At 42.7% G+C, this 18,982-nt stretch overlaps 1 protein-coding gene across 1 annotated transcript in view; it reads right to left on the bottom strand.

Moving 5' to 3' along the window:
* TRAF3IP1 (TRAF3 interacting protein 1) overlaps positions 1-18,982 on the bottom strand; it is a 30,192-nt gene that overhangs the window by 9,955 nt on the left and 1,255 nt on the right. Inside the window, exons 2-11 of the mRNA XM_060232579.1 lie at positions 16,893-16,961; positions 14,737-14,898; positions 12,726-12,863; positions 11,704-12,192; positions 10,817-10,894; positions 7,813-7,888; positions 7,593-7,694; positions 5,378-5,398; positions 4,930-5,026; positions 1,747-1,830 (exon numbers count right to left, since the gene is read on the bottom strand). Of these exons, the coding sequence (XP_060088562.1) occupies positions 1,747-1,830; positions 4,930-5,026; positions 5,378-5,398; positions 7,593-7,694; positions 7,813-7,888; positions 10,817-10,894; positions 11,704-12,192; positions 12,726-12,863; positions 14,737-14,898; positions 16,893-16,961 (1,316 nt within the window). The remainder of the gene's footprint in view (positions 1-1,746; positions 1,831-4,929; positions 5,027-5,377; positions 5,399-7,592; positions 7,695-7,812; positions 7,889-10,816; positions 10,895-11,703; positions 12,193-12,725; positions 12,864-14,736; positions 14,899-16,892; positions 16,962-18,982) is intronic.

Below are 18,982 nucleotides of genomic sequence, written 5' to 3'. Positions count from 1 at the left end.
CCCTTCCAAGTTCAGAGTCTTGCCTCTGTGTCTCCTGCTACCCAGTCTGATTAACGCAGGGACAGCTTGCTGCCTTGTGCACCACTAGGGAAGTAGCTGCTTGCCCACTGACTGCCCTCCCCTTCCTCCTGGTGCTGATTTTAAAATAGCATGTCCAAGATGGTGGAGGTCTATGTGGCACAAAGAACCACTATCCAGATCAAAAGTTATAAGACATTTATTATGAAGAAAATGTTTACAAGCATACTCTTAGCACAGCACCAAACTGAGCAAGAGATTCAAAAGAAGCTGGTAAAACACAATTCCGCTGTCCCTCCCTCTATATATATGTCCTATCAGATGTTAAATATAAGGCAGGCTCCTTAGCCACACACATTGTTGTTCAAATATATTCTATTATTAGAGAAGTACAATTATGTATTAGAGTTATCTTTACAGTCTTTGGTGATTCTTTTCGCACTGCTGTGGCTTTTTAATCCTTGCCTGCACATGAACCATGCTGAGAGGTGCCAAGCCTCATCTCCCTCCTCCAATATGCCACACAAAGAGGGCTGCTTGATACGATTTGGTGCCAGGACCATTCCTTCCCCAGCTGCCCTGCCACACAACACAATGCACTGCAGGAATGGCCCTTCATCATTTGATGCCTTAGGGGGCTTGCCAATTTGTTTTACCCATCACAACCACTTGCCCTATCTGAGTTACAAAATCCAGGCTGACCCCAACCGTCAAGGAGGTGAAAAACGGTCTTCTAAAATATCAGTACTAGGAGACTTCAAAGTGCCCCTAGGGAGACTTGGTGGGAAAGCTAGAAGACTCTTTATTGAAATCCCATAGGAATCCCCCACAGGCTGGGCAATTTGATGACAAATTGGGCCCTATAGGTCCACAGTTTCTTTTTTAAATTTTTTTTTTAAAAACCATTTAACAAAAAGCTATTAAAAATCATACAACAGAAAAACCTTGGAAGTCTGAGGTAGAATTCTAGGATTTTAATCTTGTGGTATTTTGCATTTGTTTCTTGTCTCTTAAAGGCAACCCTTTCTTTAACTGCATGGTCTAACACTGTTTCAGTCCCCATATCAATGTTCAGTAACCATGGCCTTTCACTTCTGAAGTATTGTTTTGAAGAGTTATTAACTTAGTTGTTGCCAAGACTTGTAAAACCCAGAGCCTTTTCCCTTTCAAAAGGTTCCAGGAAGGAGGAAAGTATCACAATATCCAAGCGGCACAACAATCACACATACCTAGAGCCCATGTGTCAAACTGGCTCTTGTAAGTTTCCAACACCAGTCTGAGTCTGACAACCCTTGGCCTCTATTCTCAGAAAACTGAACAAACTCTGTTTTCATAGCAGTCAGGTCAAAAGTCCTTTCTCCATAAATCCTCTGGAGTACTCTCACAGAGATAGGATTTGTGCAGCTTTTCTTGGAAGTCAAGTAGAATTCTAGGATTTTAATCTTGTCACATTTTGCATCACCTTAATTATTCGTAAAAGCTATGATGTCGGTTACCTTTAAGATCAAATTCTTACTCTATTACCAAGTAAACTGAACTTACATACCTTGCTGATTTCATCTGTTACTTGCAAGCATTTGCAAAATACCGCATGGAATAGAAGACGATTTAGAGGATAGTCCTTTTACTAAATTATGACGTTTTGAACAATGTGAACTGGGCTATGCTTGCCATCAATCAGGGAATAAATGCTACCAGTATTAGGAATATTTCTTATTCTGTCCATACCTTTCTGGCGGTAGAATTTCTGCACTTTCTTGACGTTTTATCCGGGGTGGAGCTGGCCTTGCACTGCTGGGTCGTGGCAATCTTCTAAAAACAAACAAAAATGCTTTCTGTTATTAACAAAAAGCAGCTCAAACCAAAGACCAGAAAAATCTTTTTTTTTTCCTGAACATCTCTGTTTAACCTACGCTTTAACAGACAAAAAGCAGCTCAAACCAAAGACCACAACAACCTTTATTTTTTCATGAACTACAACCAGGCATGAATGTCTCTGTATAACATACACTGTAACAGACATGCAAACGCCAGGACCAGGATATGGGTTTAGAGTAAGGGTCCTACCAACAACATCTGATACATTACAATTGTTGGTTCCACCAGCACCAGAACGAAGCAACACAATCACATAAATCAAAACCAGAATTTGCAGTTCGCCTCCTCTAGACTTCTGTATCTAGCCCTCTTTAGGTTGGGTCTGGGAAGCATTAGGCAGGGACTAGAGTGGAGAACTTATTTCTCTTGAGGGCATAAACCTGTTAACAGATTTCAAAAATTGCAAGTGGACATTACAGAGAGTATTAAAAAAAACACAAAATGATAGCAGGAAAATGGGGACATCTCCGCCTGATAAAGTACATCTTCAATCCCATGAGACAGAATATCACAGAAAAGCTGAAGAAGAAGAACACAGCAATTCATAATGACATTGAGGGGATTATTCCATTCCGGGAGGAAGGATGGGGGAGACCATCTCTGCTGTGTAGATGCAGTGCTGAGCCAGCCTCGGGTGTTGTGGGCCTGAACAGAAACATTTTCTTTCTACACTCTGACCTTTCATTTTCTGTACAAAACAATGCATCTGCGGCGGCTAAGCTGGCCTTAAGGGCCTCAGGCAGAGCAGAAGGCAGCAACCTGACAGATTAGCGTTGAGGCCCCCATGAATCAACAAGGTGAGTGGGACTTCCTATGTGAAGCAAGGGTGAGCACTGAAAAGCCTCCACCCAGACAAGGGGGAGCATCGCATGTGGGGAGAGAAACCTTTGTTGGCTTTCTGCTTATGGCAAAAGTAAACATGGAGCTAAGAAAGAAATTAAAACTGAAGAAACTCAAGTCTGCAAACAAGATGGCATTCAACCTGTGACATTTTGAAGCAACTGAGAACTGCGGGGGTTTTGCCATAACAGTATCAAAGGCACAACGGTATCAAAAAGTGACCTTTTGTATCAGAGACCGTGACTGCTTATCAGTTCAGCAGCTGACATTTACTCTGCAATCTATAAACTTGGCAATTAAAATGCTGCAATCTGAGCAGCATGCTACAGAAGGTTTCTATCAAGAGATGGCTGATTACCCAACAGTTCAGGCTGCAAGCTGCCCCCAAGCTGCAATTATCACAAGCCATTTGTATGGCTGAACAGCTGCAATTATGCAAAAAGCCAACCATGCATGCATATTCTCATGCTGTTCTCCTCATGGTTCCCTGCCCCCTTCCCAAGACTGATGGACAGGAGATTCTGGACAGATTTTTCTAGGGGACTTGCTGAAAGCTCCTTGTCTGCACTGGCTCAGGATTTCATGGTCTCTAGGAGTCTAACTCAGGCTATGCAGGGTCTAACTCATGGGGGGGGGGGGGGGGAGAGACATACCAAATATTTTGCACAGAGCCTTGGGTGGATGGTCTGTCTAGGGGGCTAGAAGTTAAGTTATGCCATGATCCAACCAGTATCTTCTTACAGCACAGGTGCTTTTAGGATCCCAAAACAGTAGCTCTTTTGAGGCTATGGTAAGCTCTTGGAACACAAAGCTATAGGAATCAACAGACAGGGCTGTTCCCTAGAGTCTTCTCCCTCCCCTCAAGGAAGAACCAGGGACCACTGCCTACCACACAGAAGCCATCTGCTGAGGGAAGTTCCACTCAACATTTTTTTTTTGTTCTGGTGTAGCCTGTTAGCAACAGGTGTCAGATCATCAAGGTCATGTTACCTGCTTTGCCTTATGCTACATCTCCATGGAGGTGTGCTGCTTGCTGTGAATTGACCTTGCCAAAATTATACTACTAAATTTGAATTTAGCCGGCTCCAGGTTGACTTCCATCCTTCCGAGGTCGGTAAAATGAGTACCCAGCTTGCTGGGGGGAAAGCGTAGATGACTGGGGAAGGCAATGGCAAACCACCCTGTAAAAAGTCTCCCGTGAAAACGTTGTGAAAGCAACGTCACCCCAGAGTCGGAAACGGCTGGTGCTTGCACACCTTAACCTTTGAATAAAACTTTGTTGGTCTTAAAGGTGCTACTGGACTCCTACCTTGTTCTATTGCTTCAGACCAATATGGCTGCCCACCTGGATCTACGCTGCTAAGACTTTGCAAGTGTATCTAAAGAGTTAGTTATTTTCTGTGTATTTGGAACTGTGTTGAGAGCTAGGTCCAGTCAGAGTCTAGAGTCAGCCATTGGAAGGGGCTGGTGGCAGTCCCCTCTGACAAGCCTGCAGCTCGTCTTCTTGCTTGCTGGCTTCTGCAGGTTCAGAGCAGGAGTGCTCTTTTCCTGATCCTCCTCTCCCGATAGACCCACAATAAACCGCCACTGGAACAATACAATCCCTTTCTTCAGTTTATTCAGTCAAGCTTTATTTTGCTCTATGGTGTGTTGCTGTGGGTTGCCAGACCAAACCCACATTAAACTTGGCTGCGTTATCACAGAAGAGCTTGTTCCAGAATCCTAGTGACGGGACGACAAATCTCTCAAATCAAGGCACGTCAACTTCAACAGCAGATTCCATTTGAAGACCTGTCAGGTGGTGGTGGCGGCAGCAAAGCTGCTCCTCTGTTACCACTGCTTTACTCTGTAATTTCTCTGTTACCATTGCATCACCCACTTCACATCTGGCCTAACTTGGAAACCGGGAGCCAGAGATAAGCACTCCTTCCCAACCTATACACCCATCTCTTACTATCAAATAAATCCTAAATCGGTTTTCATGCATATGAGCCGACCAGTGTTAAGCGCTTTTACATCACATTGATTTCAAAAAGAAGAATTAAGCACATTTTTAAATCTCTTCTGTAAAAGAGCTTAATGGAACTCAAACTGAGGGGCTTAACATAAGCTTGATCATACACCCAACAGCCAGCTTAACGTAATTAATATGCATTTAAAGGAAAGGAAGGAAGGCGGGAGACACCAACATACCTTAGGTTGACTGGAGGAGGAGGTTCATTTGCTATTTCACCGTTCTCTGCAAGCACTATTTTCTCAGGAGCAACAGTGGTGTTCAGAGCGTCTCCTTCTATTAAACGAAACAACTGTGTTACACATTGTTCTGAAAGCTTCATGGAGCATTTTTCTTCTAAGCCTACTGAAAGAGATGACCTTCCTTCCCTTTCCCCAACGACCCTCCCCACCATACTGTTCTAAAAACTGTACTTGTTTGAATTTGGTATGAAACCCAGGGCAATCTGTAATATCTCTCCCCTTTACCAATCTTACAGCCTTTATCAAATTTCAACATGAAGAGATACTGCCATTAGATTTATATTCAACTGCCAAGTTGAATACAAAATAAACTATTTCCAATTTCCACATTACAGCAAAGACATGCAGGTCTGTTGTTCACATTAAAATTAAGTATTAATTTTACCTGCATCGCCGACTGATTCACCTGTAATATAAACGCATACTGATTACTCCTCAGATCTAGAAGACATTTATAAATGGATTCGCTATCCTGGTGTCTGTATGCTAGGCAAGGACAGCAATATCAATAGTGCCACAGAGCTGCTGAAGGGGTACAAACATGCTTTTATTGGGGGTGGGGGGCAGGATTGTTCCACTAGGTAGGTGCAGTGGGGACAAGGGTGGGAAGATGCAAGGAATCATCCACATTGCATGCAACATGGGGAGGGGCGCACAGGGTTACCCCCAGGAAGGCATTAAGATGGGGGAGGGGGTGAGATTTTAACATAAAACTGTACACTTCTGAACTGATAATTGTCAGCAGAAAAGAAAAAAAGGCCAATAAAAAGTGGAGACAAAGCATGAATAAAAACTATCATTTCATTTTTCTGCAATTCCTGGTCTGCTTCCCCAGGGAAATCAGTTGCTAACTTTTCATCCACAAATCAAGTACAATGCTACTGGCTTCTGCTATTCCTAATTTAAACAGCTTGAATAGTAGAAAGGCACTAGCAGCAGTAGCAGGCTAGGTCTTGTGCCTTAGTGTGGAAGCCAGGAAGCAGGAACAAAACGGGGAAGGGGAAGCCAGACACTTTTAAAGGATCAGCAGAAGTGAATGGAAGACTATTCTTTGGGGCAGGGCCATGGCTCAGAGGCACAGCATCGTTTTTTACGTGCCTACAGTCCCAGATTCAATCCCTATCATCTCTGGTTAAAAGAATCAGCTATTAGGTGATGGGAAAGGTTGAGAGTCGGAGTCAACAATATTGACACTGAAGTACAGAATGCTGTCCTGATGAATTCACTGTTTAGGACAGATTACATGTCACACACGCACTCTCCACCCCTTGAAGAAAAGACATTCCCAAATATACTTCTCAAAGATTCAGGGCATCTAAAAATCACAATGAAAATATCTGGTGGTAGGCTTACAGCACCCACCCTAAACAGAGTTGCACCTCTCTAAACCCATTGACTTGGAAGGATGTAACTTTGCTTACACTCCTGCCTGCCATCTCTAAATGCCCCCCCCCCCCCCATTTTCAGAGATGGGAGCATAGATTCAGGAATGGAGCTAGAAACTTCCCACCAGGAGCCATGGCTACCACGGCTCCCCAACAACAGAGAGGAGGAAAGAACTCCTGCATTTTGGGAATCCTGATGATCTTAGGGTTGTCAGCTCAGGGTTGGGAAATATCTGGAGATTTTGGCGGTGGAGCCTGAGGAGGGCAGGGTCTGGGGATGGGAGGGATTTCAATGGGGAGAGTAAAGTGGCCATTTTCTCCAGGTGAACTGATCTCTATCACCTGGAGATCAGTTGTACAGCGGGAAATCTCCAGCCACCACCTGGATACTGGCAATCAGATGATGATTTGGCCCTGACAGGGCTAATGAATCCCATGCCCGTAAAGATTACCATTGCTGTCTAGCATATTATAGAGGGCTCTATGACTATCCTGTGGCAAGTGGAATCATTCTCAACTCACAGATGGGGGCCTAAGGCTAAGAGAGGGTAACTTGTCCGAATGAGTTCATAATTCTGATGAGAGTAAAAAAATGGTTCTTTTAGCTAGTAGCACAACTATTAACCTATACCATTCTAACAGTGCACTCTGAAGCGCTGACTTCAGTGGGCTCTGAAAAGTGTAAGTCTACTTAGGATTGCACTGCAATGTTCTTGATTCTAAAATAAGCAGAGGACCCTTCGACTACTTTGATATTGAAAGGTACATCAAGTAGAACTTTCCTGACCTGGATAGCTCAGGCTAGCCTGATCTCATGAGATCTCAGAAGCTAAGCAGGGTCGGCCCTGGTTAGTACTTGGATGGGAGACCTCCAAGGAAGTCCTCGGTTGCTATGCAGAGGTAATCAATGGCAAGTTAACTCTGAACATCTCTTGCCTTGAAAATCCTATGGGGTCGCCATAAATCAACTGTGACTTTATGGCAAAAACAAAAAAAGAGTAAAAATAAAGTGGCAACAAAGCAGTGGGAAAGTAGTTTTATTTTAAAATAAGATGTTATCATACTTTCAGCATTTCTTGTAAACCACATTAAACTGAAATTGGAAAGGCTGGGTATAATTTTTAAAAAATAAATAGCTGTTATATTGCTTATTATAAATGGGATGTCTATTTAGCACTGAAAGACCAAGGAAGAGTGTGCCTTGCTAATTCTTACCTGGCTCTTGTACTCCAATAACTGGTTCAACTTCCTCTTTTAATATGCTAGATGTTCTTTCAAATGCACCACTAGACAAACTTTTACTAGCTTCCTTTCGTCCTGACATGAAAGAATTTATAGTCAGATGACTCCTCCATACTATTTCAAGTCATTTTTTTTTTAATTATGCTTATAAATCCTCAGGGAGTAACAAACAGGGGGAAAATCTTTTAGTTACCTTCACTGCCGGTTTTGGCTCGATGTCGAGATCCCTTCGTTGAATGTTGCTTTGACAATCTCACTGGGCTTTCATCCTTTGCACAGAAAAAAATGTGATAGTGGAAAAACCTTAATTTTTTTCTTGCTGCAATGCACAACGAGCAAGTAACAGTCATTGATGGACAGAGTTTTAAAAAACATATACACTGCACAAGCAAGATGTGTGTGTGATGCACTGCTGCTAGAGTTGTGTTAGAACCACAGTTGAGACACACATGAAATGACTCCTTTCCATTATGAGAGGAAGGGGAAGAGCAATTCCTTTCCACCAACTTGTGATTCTGATTAGGGTTGACCTGGCCACCCACAGAGATGGTGGGGTATGTAGGGGGTAAGGTTACCCAATCCAGGTTGGGAAACTCCTGGAGATTTGGGGATGGAGCCTGGGAAGGACAGGGACCTCAGTGAGGGTACAATGCCGTAGAGTCCATCCTCCAAAGCATCCATTTTCTCCAGGGAAATTGATCTTGGTTGTCTGGAGACAGACTGTAATTTTGGGGGATCCCAGGTCCCACCTGGAGGCTTGCATCCTTACTCTGAACTGGATGAGAAAGATCAGAGTGGACACAAATGTACCGCTTTTCCAGGGAGGAAAGAAAGAAGAGAAGCACAAAATCAGAGCAGACATACAGTTCAGATGACGAGAGACAAAGGAAGAAAGACTCTTGTATACGTAACAATTGGGAAGAACAGGGAGTTACAGCATGTTCAAACTTGTTACGCAGATACAAGAAAAGTTGTACTTGCTGCAGTTCCATTGTCTACATTACTACCAAAGATACAGAGGTACAGAAGTCCTGTTCTCCTTTGCCTCTGGTCACACTAGCCACAATACTGGGATGAACATTTATTTAGAACCCCATTTGCACCTCCTTCCTCAACTGTACACTAAACAAACTGACGCCATACTTTTGATGCTGTTCCAGTGGTGCTACAATTTACATTCAAAAAACCAATAAACCTTGGAGGGGAAAGAAAATTGAGTGGGGAGAGGGGAAATGAGACGAGAAGAACTTTCTTATAAGGGGAACTTCCTTAAAAAGGGAATTGTCCAACCTGGGAAAAGCAAAACAAAATGATATGACTAGTGATTTCCAGTCAAGATGAGGTAAGGAGATATTCAAAACAGCTAGTTGTTTTTAAACTAAGTCTCCAGGGCCAGAGGGATTACATGCCAGGGTACTAAGGAAACTTGTGGATGACGTTTTGGAGCCTCTCCTTCTAACCACTGAGAATTCTGGGAGAATAGGTGAGCTGTCAGAAGACTGGGCAAATGTTGACCTGCTCTTTCCCAGGTGGACCTGGGAAACTACAAAGCAGTCAATTTGCCATCCATATCTGGTATCATTCTAGCGCAGCTTACTGAAGTACTGGTTTGCCAGTATCCCTAAAATAATGCACTGTTGATGTATTTTATAAGCTTCCTTAAGGAGCTCAATGCTACTTCAAACATAGATAAAATGCACATAAAATAAAATAAATTAAAAACATCATGACTGACATTTAAAATCACAACTCAAGACTGTTAGTATATGTAACCAAATGAAGTCTTAAATAAAACTGTCTTTAGCTGCTTCCTACAGATCTGCCGCTGAAGCCAGGAACCAGAATGGGGTCATGAAGAACAAATAATGCCAGACCAACCTTCTCTCCCTTTTCATTAAAATAGTAAAGCAGAGAGCCAGTGGTATAGTGGTCAAGAGCAGTGTAGTGATTAAGAGAGGTTGGCTACTATCTGGCAGCCCCACAATGATGTAACAGCCTCTCAAGAATAGGAGAGGGAAGACCAGGAGTGGCAGCAGTACATGTAAAAAGGATCTAATTGTCTGAGTTGATCATGAGCTTAATACGAGCTCCCAGTGTGATGTAGCTGTTACAAAAGCAAATGCTATCTTGGCTTGCATTAACAGAAGCACAGTGCACAGATCACAAAATAGCTGGACATGCAGCTGCCTTATACTGAATCAGGCCCTTGGCCCATCACAGTCAATTCTGTCTACTCAGATTGGCAGTGGCTCTCCAGTAGAGGTCTTTCACATCACCTACTACCTCAGCTCTTCAACGGGAGACACTGGGGACTGAACCTGGGACCTTCTCCATGTCAAGCAGAGGCTCTACCACTGTTCTGCATCAATGAGGCCTCCTCAGGAGTATCATGTCAAGTCCTGGGCACCTTATTTACAGAAGGATGTTGACAAATTACAAAGTTCCAAAGGGAGGGTGAGGAGCCTAGAAACCAAGCCCCATGAGGAAGAGGAGAGAGTGCTAAGTGTCACCTTCAAACATCTGGAGGACTGTCATGAAGAAGACTGAGCAGACTTGTTCTGGACACTTATGTTCTTAGGTCCTCTTTCTTGCCCCAGTGGGCAGGACTAGGACTGACTGGAGGAAGGAGATTTTGACTAGGATTTTAGGAGAAACCTCCCAATGTCAAGAGCAGTTCAAAAGTGCAACAGGGTGACTTGGAAAGGGGTGGCCTATTTTTCAGACATTGGGACAGCCAATTCTTGGGGATGCTGAATTTGTGTATTCCTGCATCAAGTAAGGGGTTGAACTAGATGAACTCCAAGCCAAGTTTCCAATTCCAATAACACTGTCAGATAGAACAGTCAACATGTACATGATTCACTAAAAGCAGCATGCTATTTTTATGCATTAAACCTGTAAGACAATGCCATAACATTGCCTTCACCACCACACTATCTCTCACGGATACAAAGATTATTTCCTTAACTCCTTACATTATTTCCTCTCCCTCCTCCAGGTTTTGACAATGAAGTCTTGTGCAATTCTAACCACAAATCATTCTTTCATGGCACCATCCTAACCAGAGTTAGACCACTCTGAAGTCCACTGAAGACATTGGGATGGCACAAATCTTCACACACATGCTGTCACTTCTTTGGGGAGTCTAAAAACAACCAATTCCAGTTCCAGTATCCACAATATCTTCTGTTACTTACTTCTTTATCTGGCTCAGCCTTATCTTTTGTTGATCTTTCTTCAGTTTTTCTCATTACATTGTCCTCAGATCCCACGGACTACAGAGAAGAAAGCTACTGTTTTATACTGGAATGCTGAACTTAACGTTTTATTAAACATTTAATGAATCCCTATGAGGAAAAAACCCGCTCTCCAATCACAAGCCAGTGCTATGTAATGCAGTTTATACTGAGCTTGTACCTGGTGCAGGCTACATCTTCGTTGGGATTCTTTGCACCTTTGCTCCCAGAGTTTTGTCCCAACCATCTTCCATCCAATGACACAGAGCTCTAAGCCACAGAACACAAGGCATCCAGACAGAGGATTGCTCCCCATTTTTCTTGCTCAATGAAATGCTGTTTTATAATCCACTGGACCGTGAGTAGTTATCTGAACCAAGACAGTCATTTTGACTCAAAGAATGCAACAGGGGGAGGTTTTGAGTTTGTTTTTTAAAAAGGGCAATCTATTTTGGTTTGGAAAACACATGGATGATGGCTAGTACAATCTCAGATGCCGGCTGAGACAAGCTACAGCCTTAGTGGATTAATTCAGTGCACTATGGATGCAGAACAAATTATACAAAATAATCCAACAAAGGCAAATGTGAATAATTTAATCTATTTAGGTCAGAGAATGTTGTGTCTCTCAAAGCAGAATTCTATACTAGCAGCATATATGCAGCTCAAGTTTCAGTTTTTACTGTACACTGAGACCTCAGATTGCAACAATCATCAAACCAAACTGCTAACAACTCTCTGTCCAGCTGCTTCTAGCTGCTAAATTCTGAAATTCACTGATGAAACAGATTTGTTCATTACAATTGCCATCAATCACCAGTTTAGAATGTTCAAAAAAAATCCTTTACCTTTTTCTCTCCTTTGTCCTTTCCGTGTTCTCGTGCCTGCTCTGTGTCTTTACCTCTCTCCCTTCGTTTTTCTCTTTCCCTGTCCTTTCCCCTTTCTCTGTCCTTTTCATGTTCTTTCTCCTTGTCACGGCCTCTCTCTTTGTCTTTTTCCCTTGGTCTTTCTTTCTCTCTTCCCCCCTCAGGTCTCCTTTCTTTGTCCCTTCCTTTAGTGTGTTCTGAATCTTTTTCTTGCTCCCCTTCTCCTTTTTCTTTGTCTCTGCTTTTCTCTGCCTCTCTTCCCTGTTTGGATATTCTGTTCTTGGTTCTTTCCTTTTCATGTTTTTCACCTTCTTTAGAAGCATCTTTATCGTGAATTTTCTGTTTGTTCTCATAATCTTTAGATTTGTCACTGTCTTTTTCTTTTCGCTTGCTTTCTGCCTCTTTCAGCTCTTCCTTGGGTTTTTGGTCTTGACTTGTGCCATTATCTTTTATTTCAGTGAGACCTCCTCCCTAAAAAAAAGAAAAAGAGGTAAAATTGCACTACAATCTTCTATCTTGCTTTTCATGCAAGAATAGCATTTATACAATCTGGGACCATCAAAGTTTAAGGATTGCCTTCTCCCATATGAATCTATTCATTCACTTCAGTCATCTTCAAAGGCCCTGCTTCAGTTAAATGAGTGACAACTTGAGAAAGGGCCTTCTCAGTCATGGCACCAAGACTTTTGAACTCCCTTCTCAGGGAACTTCATCCAGCTCCCTCTATTGATGTTTTCCACCAGTAGGTGAAAACTATTTTTGTTTCATTTGGCATAACCCACAATAATGATTACTGACCCTTCTCCCTAGTTCTGATATTGTTTATCTGTTTTTACTGAATTATTTTATTATTTTTAATGTTGTTTTTGATTGTTCAAATGTTTTAATGTTTTTAATGTTCACTACCTTGGTGACTCTTATCAGGTGGGAAGACAGCGAAGAATGTTTTGAATAAAGAAATAAATAAATCCTATAGTCACTATCATAAAGGCAGTTCACAGCACCTCTTTATGAGATCTATGTTCTTCTGACTTAGACTCCTTGCTTTCTTTGTTTTGGGATTTAGAAGAAGACGGGGGCTTTCCTTTGACATCCGCTTTCTCTCCAGCAAGAACCTTTTGAACGGCATCATCACTGGATAGCTACGAAGAGGAAAAAATGTAGTCAAACTGACTTGTAAAAAGTTAGCTGAAAATAACAATTTCTATTTAAGTAACCTCCACAATTTTTTAAAAGCAAGAACTGGCATACAACATATTCCTTTCTGGCCTGCGTAATCCTAATTATCACAGAAAGAAAAAGTCCTTTTTTTCTGTTAAAATGTAGAAGATTTGGGCTGCTAGTTTGTCAAATATATTTTCTTGCCATTCCAATATTCCCACAATATGATTTTGCTGATTAATCAGATGCTGTTCTTTTTTCACTTCTACTGATCACCATTTGAACACCAGTTTTCACTCACTAATATACAACTGTAAAACAAAGAGAGAAACCAAAAGTACTTTCATACAAGAGACAGTCTGAAGTGTAAATGTGTATAGCAACCAAACCCAAAAAAACCCCCAAAGATAAGGGAGGCAGAAAGGATAAAGAGAATTTGTTTTACAGCTTAACAAAATATTATCGTTCCAATGAAAGTATATTATTTATGTCAAATGACATTTTTACACTGGTTCTTTAAGAGCTATTGAATGTGAGTTGACAGAAGAAAGTCTGGCGTACATAATACAAGTGGATTATGGAGAAAGCATCAGTGCTGCTTGATTTTTTGCTGATCTAATGAGGTAATGTTTCTTTTACAAAGATGTTCACATCACTTATGGTTTGTAATTTTTGTTCTAGAGTTTCATTGCTGAAATACAATGGATCATTTTGCTAGTAAAATAAATGCTATTAAAGGCTTGTGTGCCAAATTGTTAGGTTTCCACTGTAAACCATTAAATATCTAATTCACAACATGGGGAAAAGCCTACAGGTTTGCAGAAAAATCTGAAATATATATGTATAGGGGGTTATTCTCCCCCAAGGTAACAGCAGCAAGACCCCTAACTTTAGAAAACAAATGCCCTCTCAGTGGCTGTTTGGCCATTCCTAAGCAGCCGCAACATTATCGTTAGCCTTCAAGCCTTGGTTTCTGTCATTAAAAGGCAGGAGAAGGGCTCTTTTTCAGGACTGTTTTGGCCTTTAGCAAAGGACTAATAGGGGCCATGCTGGCCAACAGTACTTGCTACAACCAGCTTCCAATACTCAACCAAGCCTGGCTGTTTGTGGGTTCAAAAGCAGGCATCCCACGAAAGCCAGTGTAGTGGTTAGAATTTTAGAGTGGGATCTGGGAGACAATGCTGAATCCCCACTCTGTCACAAAAGGTTAATGAGTGACCTTTGGCCAACCACATACACTCAGCCTAACCCATCTCACAGGATTTCTGTAAGGATAAAAAGGAGGAAAGGAAAATGATGTAAGCTGCGTTGGAGACCATTGTGGAGAAAGGTGGTATAAATGAAGTAAATCAGTATTGACTATATCTGAAAATAAGATCAGATACAAGGTAAGTTGATTGCTAGGCAGAAAGGAGAAAAGGAAGGAGAGAAAGATGACAATATAGACCTGCCATGATGAAGAAAAAAAAGAAAATATGTGGGAAGGGGAATATGGCGTGGGTGAGTGTAGGTAATCCCAACACATCTTTATGTATTCCCCTTCATGCAACTGGGCTTGGCCTGGTGGCTGGCATTGCAAAACTGGTCTCAGTTCAGCCCAGCAGCTGGAATTGCACAGAGTTTTCTCCAGGAGTACGAAGGAGGGAAAGTTTCAGACATGAGGCAGGTTAAAGTAGTACCAATGAACAACCTTAAAAGGCTCACCTGCATTACAAGTGTCCAATTAAGGAGCTGGTAAGGACACTTCACCCTGAGTCTCCTGCTTCTTTGCTCTTACCCACCTCCCTAGGATTCCAGTCCACTGTGGTTGTAATAAAGGCTCTGACAAAGCCAGGGCCAAAGGGGGTCTCATACCTTATTGAGACAGCACTTGGCAATTGCTTGTAGAAGTTCATTGGTTCGTTCAGGTTCATGCCCAGCAACGACACGTTGTGGCTTCACTGCCAAGGATTCCCCAGTCACCATGACAACAACATCTATGGCTTTCTGAAGGAAGGCAATTTTTGCCTCTTTGTCCTGCAACAGCACATCATTAAAGAAAATGCTCCAGATTTACAGTTATCTTACTGACTATCACTCCTAACAGAAACCACTGACAAGATACTGGGTTCATCCCTACTCCCACCCCTGGGTCTCCAGGTTTGCAGAAAAATAATAATTTGAAAACTTCCAGTGGGAAAACAATTCTCCATGAATGGCTTGACAGACACTGGGCATGCTCACTGCCCTCCACAAGCCATCAGGATCACTAAGAGTTACCGTATTTTTCGGACCATAAGACGCACTCCCCCCCCTAAAAAAAAGTGGGGGGGAAAGTGTGTGCGTCTTATGGAGCGAAGGGATGATAGGACGTACCTTCCTCGGGGGGGGGGGGGGGGGCGCGATCTGCTGCCTCCGCCTCCGATCCCAGCTTCGCGAGCGCGGGCTGCGGAGGGGGCGGCATGCTTCCTCTGTGCCTGTCTGCCTGGCTCCAGCTCCGATGCATAAAGCAAGCACCGGGATCGGAGGGCAGAGGGAGCGATCCTGGTGCTTGCTGTAAGCGTCAGAGCTGGAGCCAGGCAGACAGGCATGGAGGAAGCACGTTCCCCCCTCTGCAGCCGGCACTCGCGAAGTGCTGGGTTTGCGGTGGGGGCAGCGTGGAGCGATCCCAGCGCTTGCTGGAAGCAGAGCTGGAGCCAGGCAGGCAGGCGTGGGGGAAGCGCCGGGATCGGAGGCAGCAGATCGCCCCCCCAGGAGGAAGGTGAGTCCTATGGTCCGGAGCGTCTTATGGACAGAAAAATACTGTAGCTTTAGATGAAAACTCCCTTGTGGCCACCATCTCAATGCAAATAAAAGGCCAAAAAAAAAAGTATGTTGAATTTTACTGCAGTTTGAACAGTTCTAGATACAACTAAGCAAAATAAAAAGGGGAAAACAAGGTGACTGTCTAGTCACTTAAAATCTGGTCCTGCTGCCCTCTCCTGGACCACACTTTCTTGCATCCTCCAGCATCATTAGGCTCTATCATCCCCCATCACAACTCATGCAACAGCCAGCAAGCTTCCTTCTCTCTGCTCTCCTCTCACTCTCTCAACCAGCAATGGAACGGCTCCTCTGCCATACTCCTCCCCACATGGACTCCTAAGGCCCTGGCCAATCTGGGTGTCAAGTCCTGGGGTCAAGCCTGCCAGAATATAGACCCTCCAAGAAGTGTCAACACATCAAAGAGCTACTGTGCCTTCTCTTTAGGCTGTAAGCTACTCTCTCTACCCTGGGAAATGTATCTTTCCCTTACTCCTCCCATCTCAGGATGCCAAGCCACTCTTCCACCTCTGTAACTGTCACAGCCTATCTTGCCCATCCAACACTGTTCTGCAGGCCTTTCCTTTGAACTGGCATTTGTAGAGTTAATGGATTTTGAGATGCTTGCAACACCACTCTTTCCCGAGATATTTTGCTTCATCTGATATTAACCTGACCCAGCATCTGCACAATTTGAAAAGAGAGATATCCTTATCTTTACACTTGATTTCTGTCAGTTTTGTGAATTCCGGCTCTGCTGAATGAGCAGGACCTTATTCACATTGGCGCATGTGCCAAACTACACGATTACAATAGCTTTTCCTGTGGTTAATTTGTTACACAAATTCTGAACTGCCAAACCAGAGTTACATTCAGTGCTTTCACCCCAGAGACTGCCGTAGGAAAATGCTTAGTGTAAACTGCAATTTCACTTGAACCTACATAGAGGCAAGTAGCCTACCATTCCAAGCACAAAAAGCCTTGTTTTTCTGAATTCCTCCACTTTTACAGCCCCTTCTGCCTCAGGAAGATTATTCCTGGGGTTACAGTACCACACAGTGGAACAGTTTCATGGGTGGGGGCTGCAGTGAGGGTGAAGTGAAATGGTTCCTTCCTTTTCCACTGAAGAAAATGTCATCCCCTTGTATACTGCATATATGCAGTCTCATGATATGAAAATTATGAACATTTCTTAGAATAAAGATTAAATAATGACATTCCAGACGTACCTTAACATTATCAGATTTCATCTCTGATTCGGAGTACAGTCCTTTCATGAAACCAGTTGATCTAATTACCTTTAAAAATATTTAAAAATATGTTTGGGATCTGGAAGGCAATGGCTTACAATTTGCATCTACAGTTTTACTAGAGCTTTAATTGCTTTCAGGTTTATCGTTTCAAATGAGACTTCTCACTGGCGTTATAATTCTGCCTAAAAGGTTGCTGATAATACATACATATTAGAATGTAGGGTCATAGAATGCTACAGATACTAACAACGTTCAGAGAAATTCTGATCCCAATACAATTCATGGATCACGTTCATAAAGAAGTTGATTGCCTACTAATCCACCATTCTCCTTTAACTCATTAATGGCTGACTCTTCACTTGAGGATAACCATGCTGGCCTTATTGCTAGTGACAGGGTGTTTTTAATCAAGGCAGCTATGAGGTTGCTGTTGGCAGCCCTACTCAAGAACAGTCAGGTCATGAACCAGACAACACAGGAACTGTAACAGGCACAAAAAAGGAGGCTTCTGGTAACTGTAAGTTCTCCATGCCCGGTGCTCCATATGCTGATAAACAGCTGACATTCTTCTGTAAATATATACATTCTACTGTTGTTGGGATCTTCCTCTACAGATAGATAGATAGATAGATAAATTTATTGTCATTGTTCTCAAAAAAGAAAATGAGAGCAACGAAATGAGGTGCTCTTCCACAAACATACCAACACATCAACACCCACAAAAGGACATATACATAAACCATTTAAATGCATCTAAAAACACATAACCATTCATAACCCTGCATTTAGCTTAACCACGGCACTTGGATAGAAGCTGCCCTTGAATCTATTTGTCTTTGCCTTCAACACTCTATATCGCCTACCTGACGGTAAAATCTCAAATAGCAGGTGGCCCGGATGTGAAGGGTCCCTTAAGATCATTTGTATCTTCCTTCTACATCCCATATCATACAGATCCACCAATGAGGGGAGAGTGGGTTCAACTGAAGTACTGAGAGTACTCAGAAATCTGGCACTTGTTCTCTTGTGCAATTAAGAGTACTCTTTGAAGAAAATGTGAAAACTGCTACCCTAGATTTTACATCACGGCATAAGGGTGAGAATGCAGAATAAGGGTTGAGGAGAACTGGGTTTAAATTGCAATTCTGTCATGGCAGCTCACTGGGTGATCTTGGGTCTGCAGTCTGCTCTCTCAGCTTAACCCACCTCACGGGATTGTTGTGAGGATACGATGGAGAACATAATAATGTTTTCAGCCTTTTTTTTGTCCCCATTGGGGAGAAAAGCAGGATATAAATAAGCAACAAATGAGCTTTAAGAATGTCAGAATGGAGAAAATAAAGTAATGCAAATAAAATATAATGAAATGAGTCACCAACTTGAAAACTTCAACAAAAACAGGAATATCTTTTAGATTCAGGGGGTAGCCATGTTGGTCTGAAGCAGCAGAACAAAGTTTGAGTCCAGTGGCACTTTTAATATCAACAGAGTTTTATTCAAGGGTTGTCTCTTGACAGCCTTCAGTATATCATTGCAACAATCCAGCTAAATCTCATTTTCCACAGGGGAGTGAGTGTTAAGCAAAACTTAAATCTCTCTCAGTGAAATCAATGGGACAGAATGAGGCCTGACCATCGTTTGAGCTATTTCTTACAAATGCATGTTTAAAAAAAAACACTTTAAAGCAAAACCTAAAGGATGCCTCACAGAAGTTGCAAAAAGGAGATACCCATTAGTCCTTATACTGCCTCCTTCCCATGTCCTGGTCCAAGATAAATGTCAGAGAAATAGTTTCCAGGGTGCAGCCAGTCAATAATCACCAGGGGTGGAATTCTAGCAGGAGTTCCTTTGCATATTAGGCCACACAACCCTGATGTAGCCAATCCTCCAAGAGCTTACAAAAAAGAGCCTTGTAAGCTCTTGGAGGATTGGCTACATCTGGCGGTGTGGCCTCATATGCAAAGGAGCTCTTGCTGAATTCCACCTCTGGTAATCACCAAGGATGGTGGTGTTTCTCCTCCCTGCAGTGTCCTCAAGTTACCAGGACAACCCCTCTCAGGTGCTTG

Source organism: Heteronotia binoei, chromosome 1, assembly GCF_032191835.1.
Source record: "Heteronotia binoei isolate CCM8104 ecotype False Entrance Well chromosome 1, APGP_CSIRO_Hbin_v1, whole genome shotgun sequence".
Lineage (NCBI taxonomy): Eukaryota > Metazoa > Chordata > Lepidosauria > Squamata > Gekkonidae > Heteronotia > Heteronotia binoei.
The sequence above is the reverse complement of the archived record's forward strand: the minus strand, read 5'-3'. Positions and strand labels throughout refer to the sequence as shown.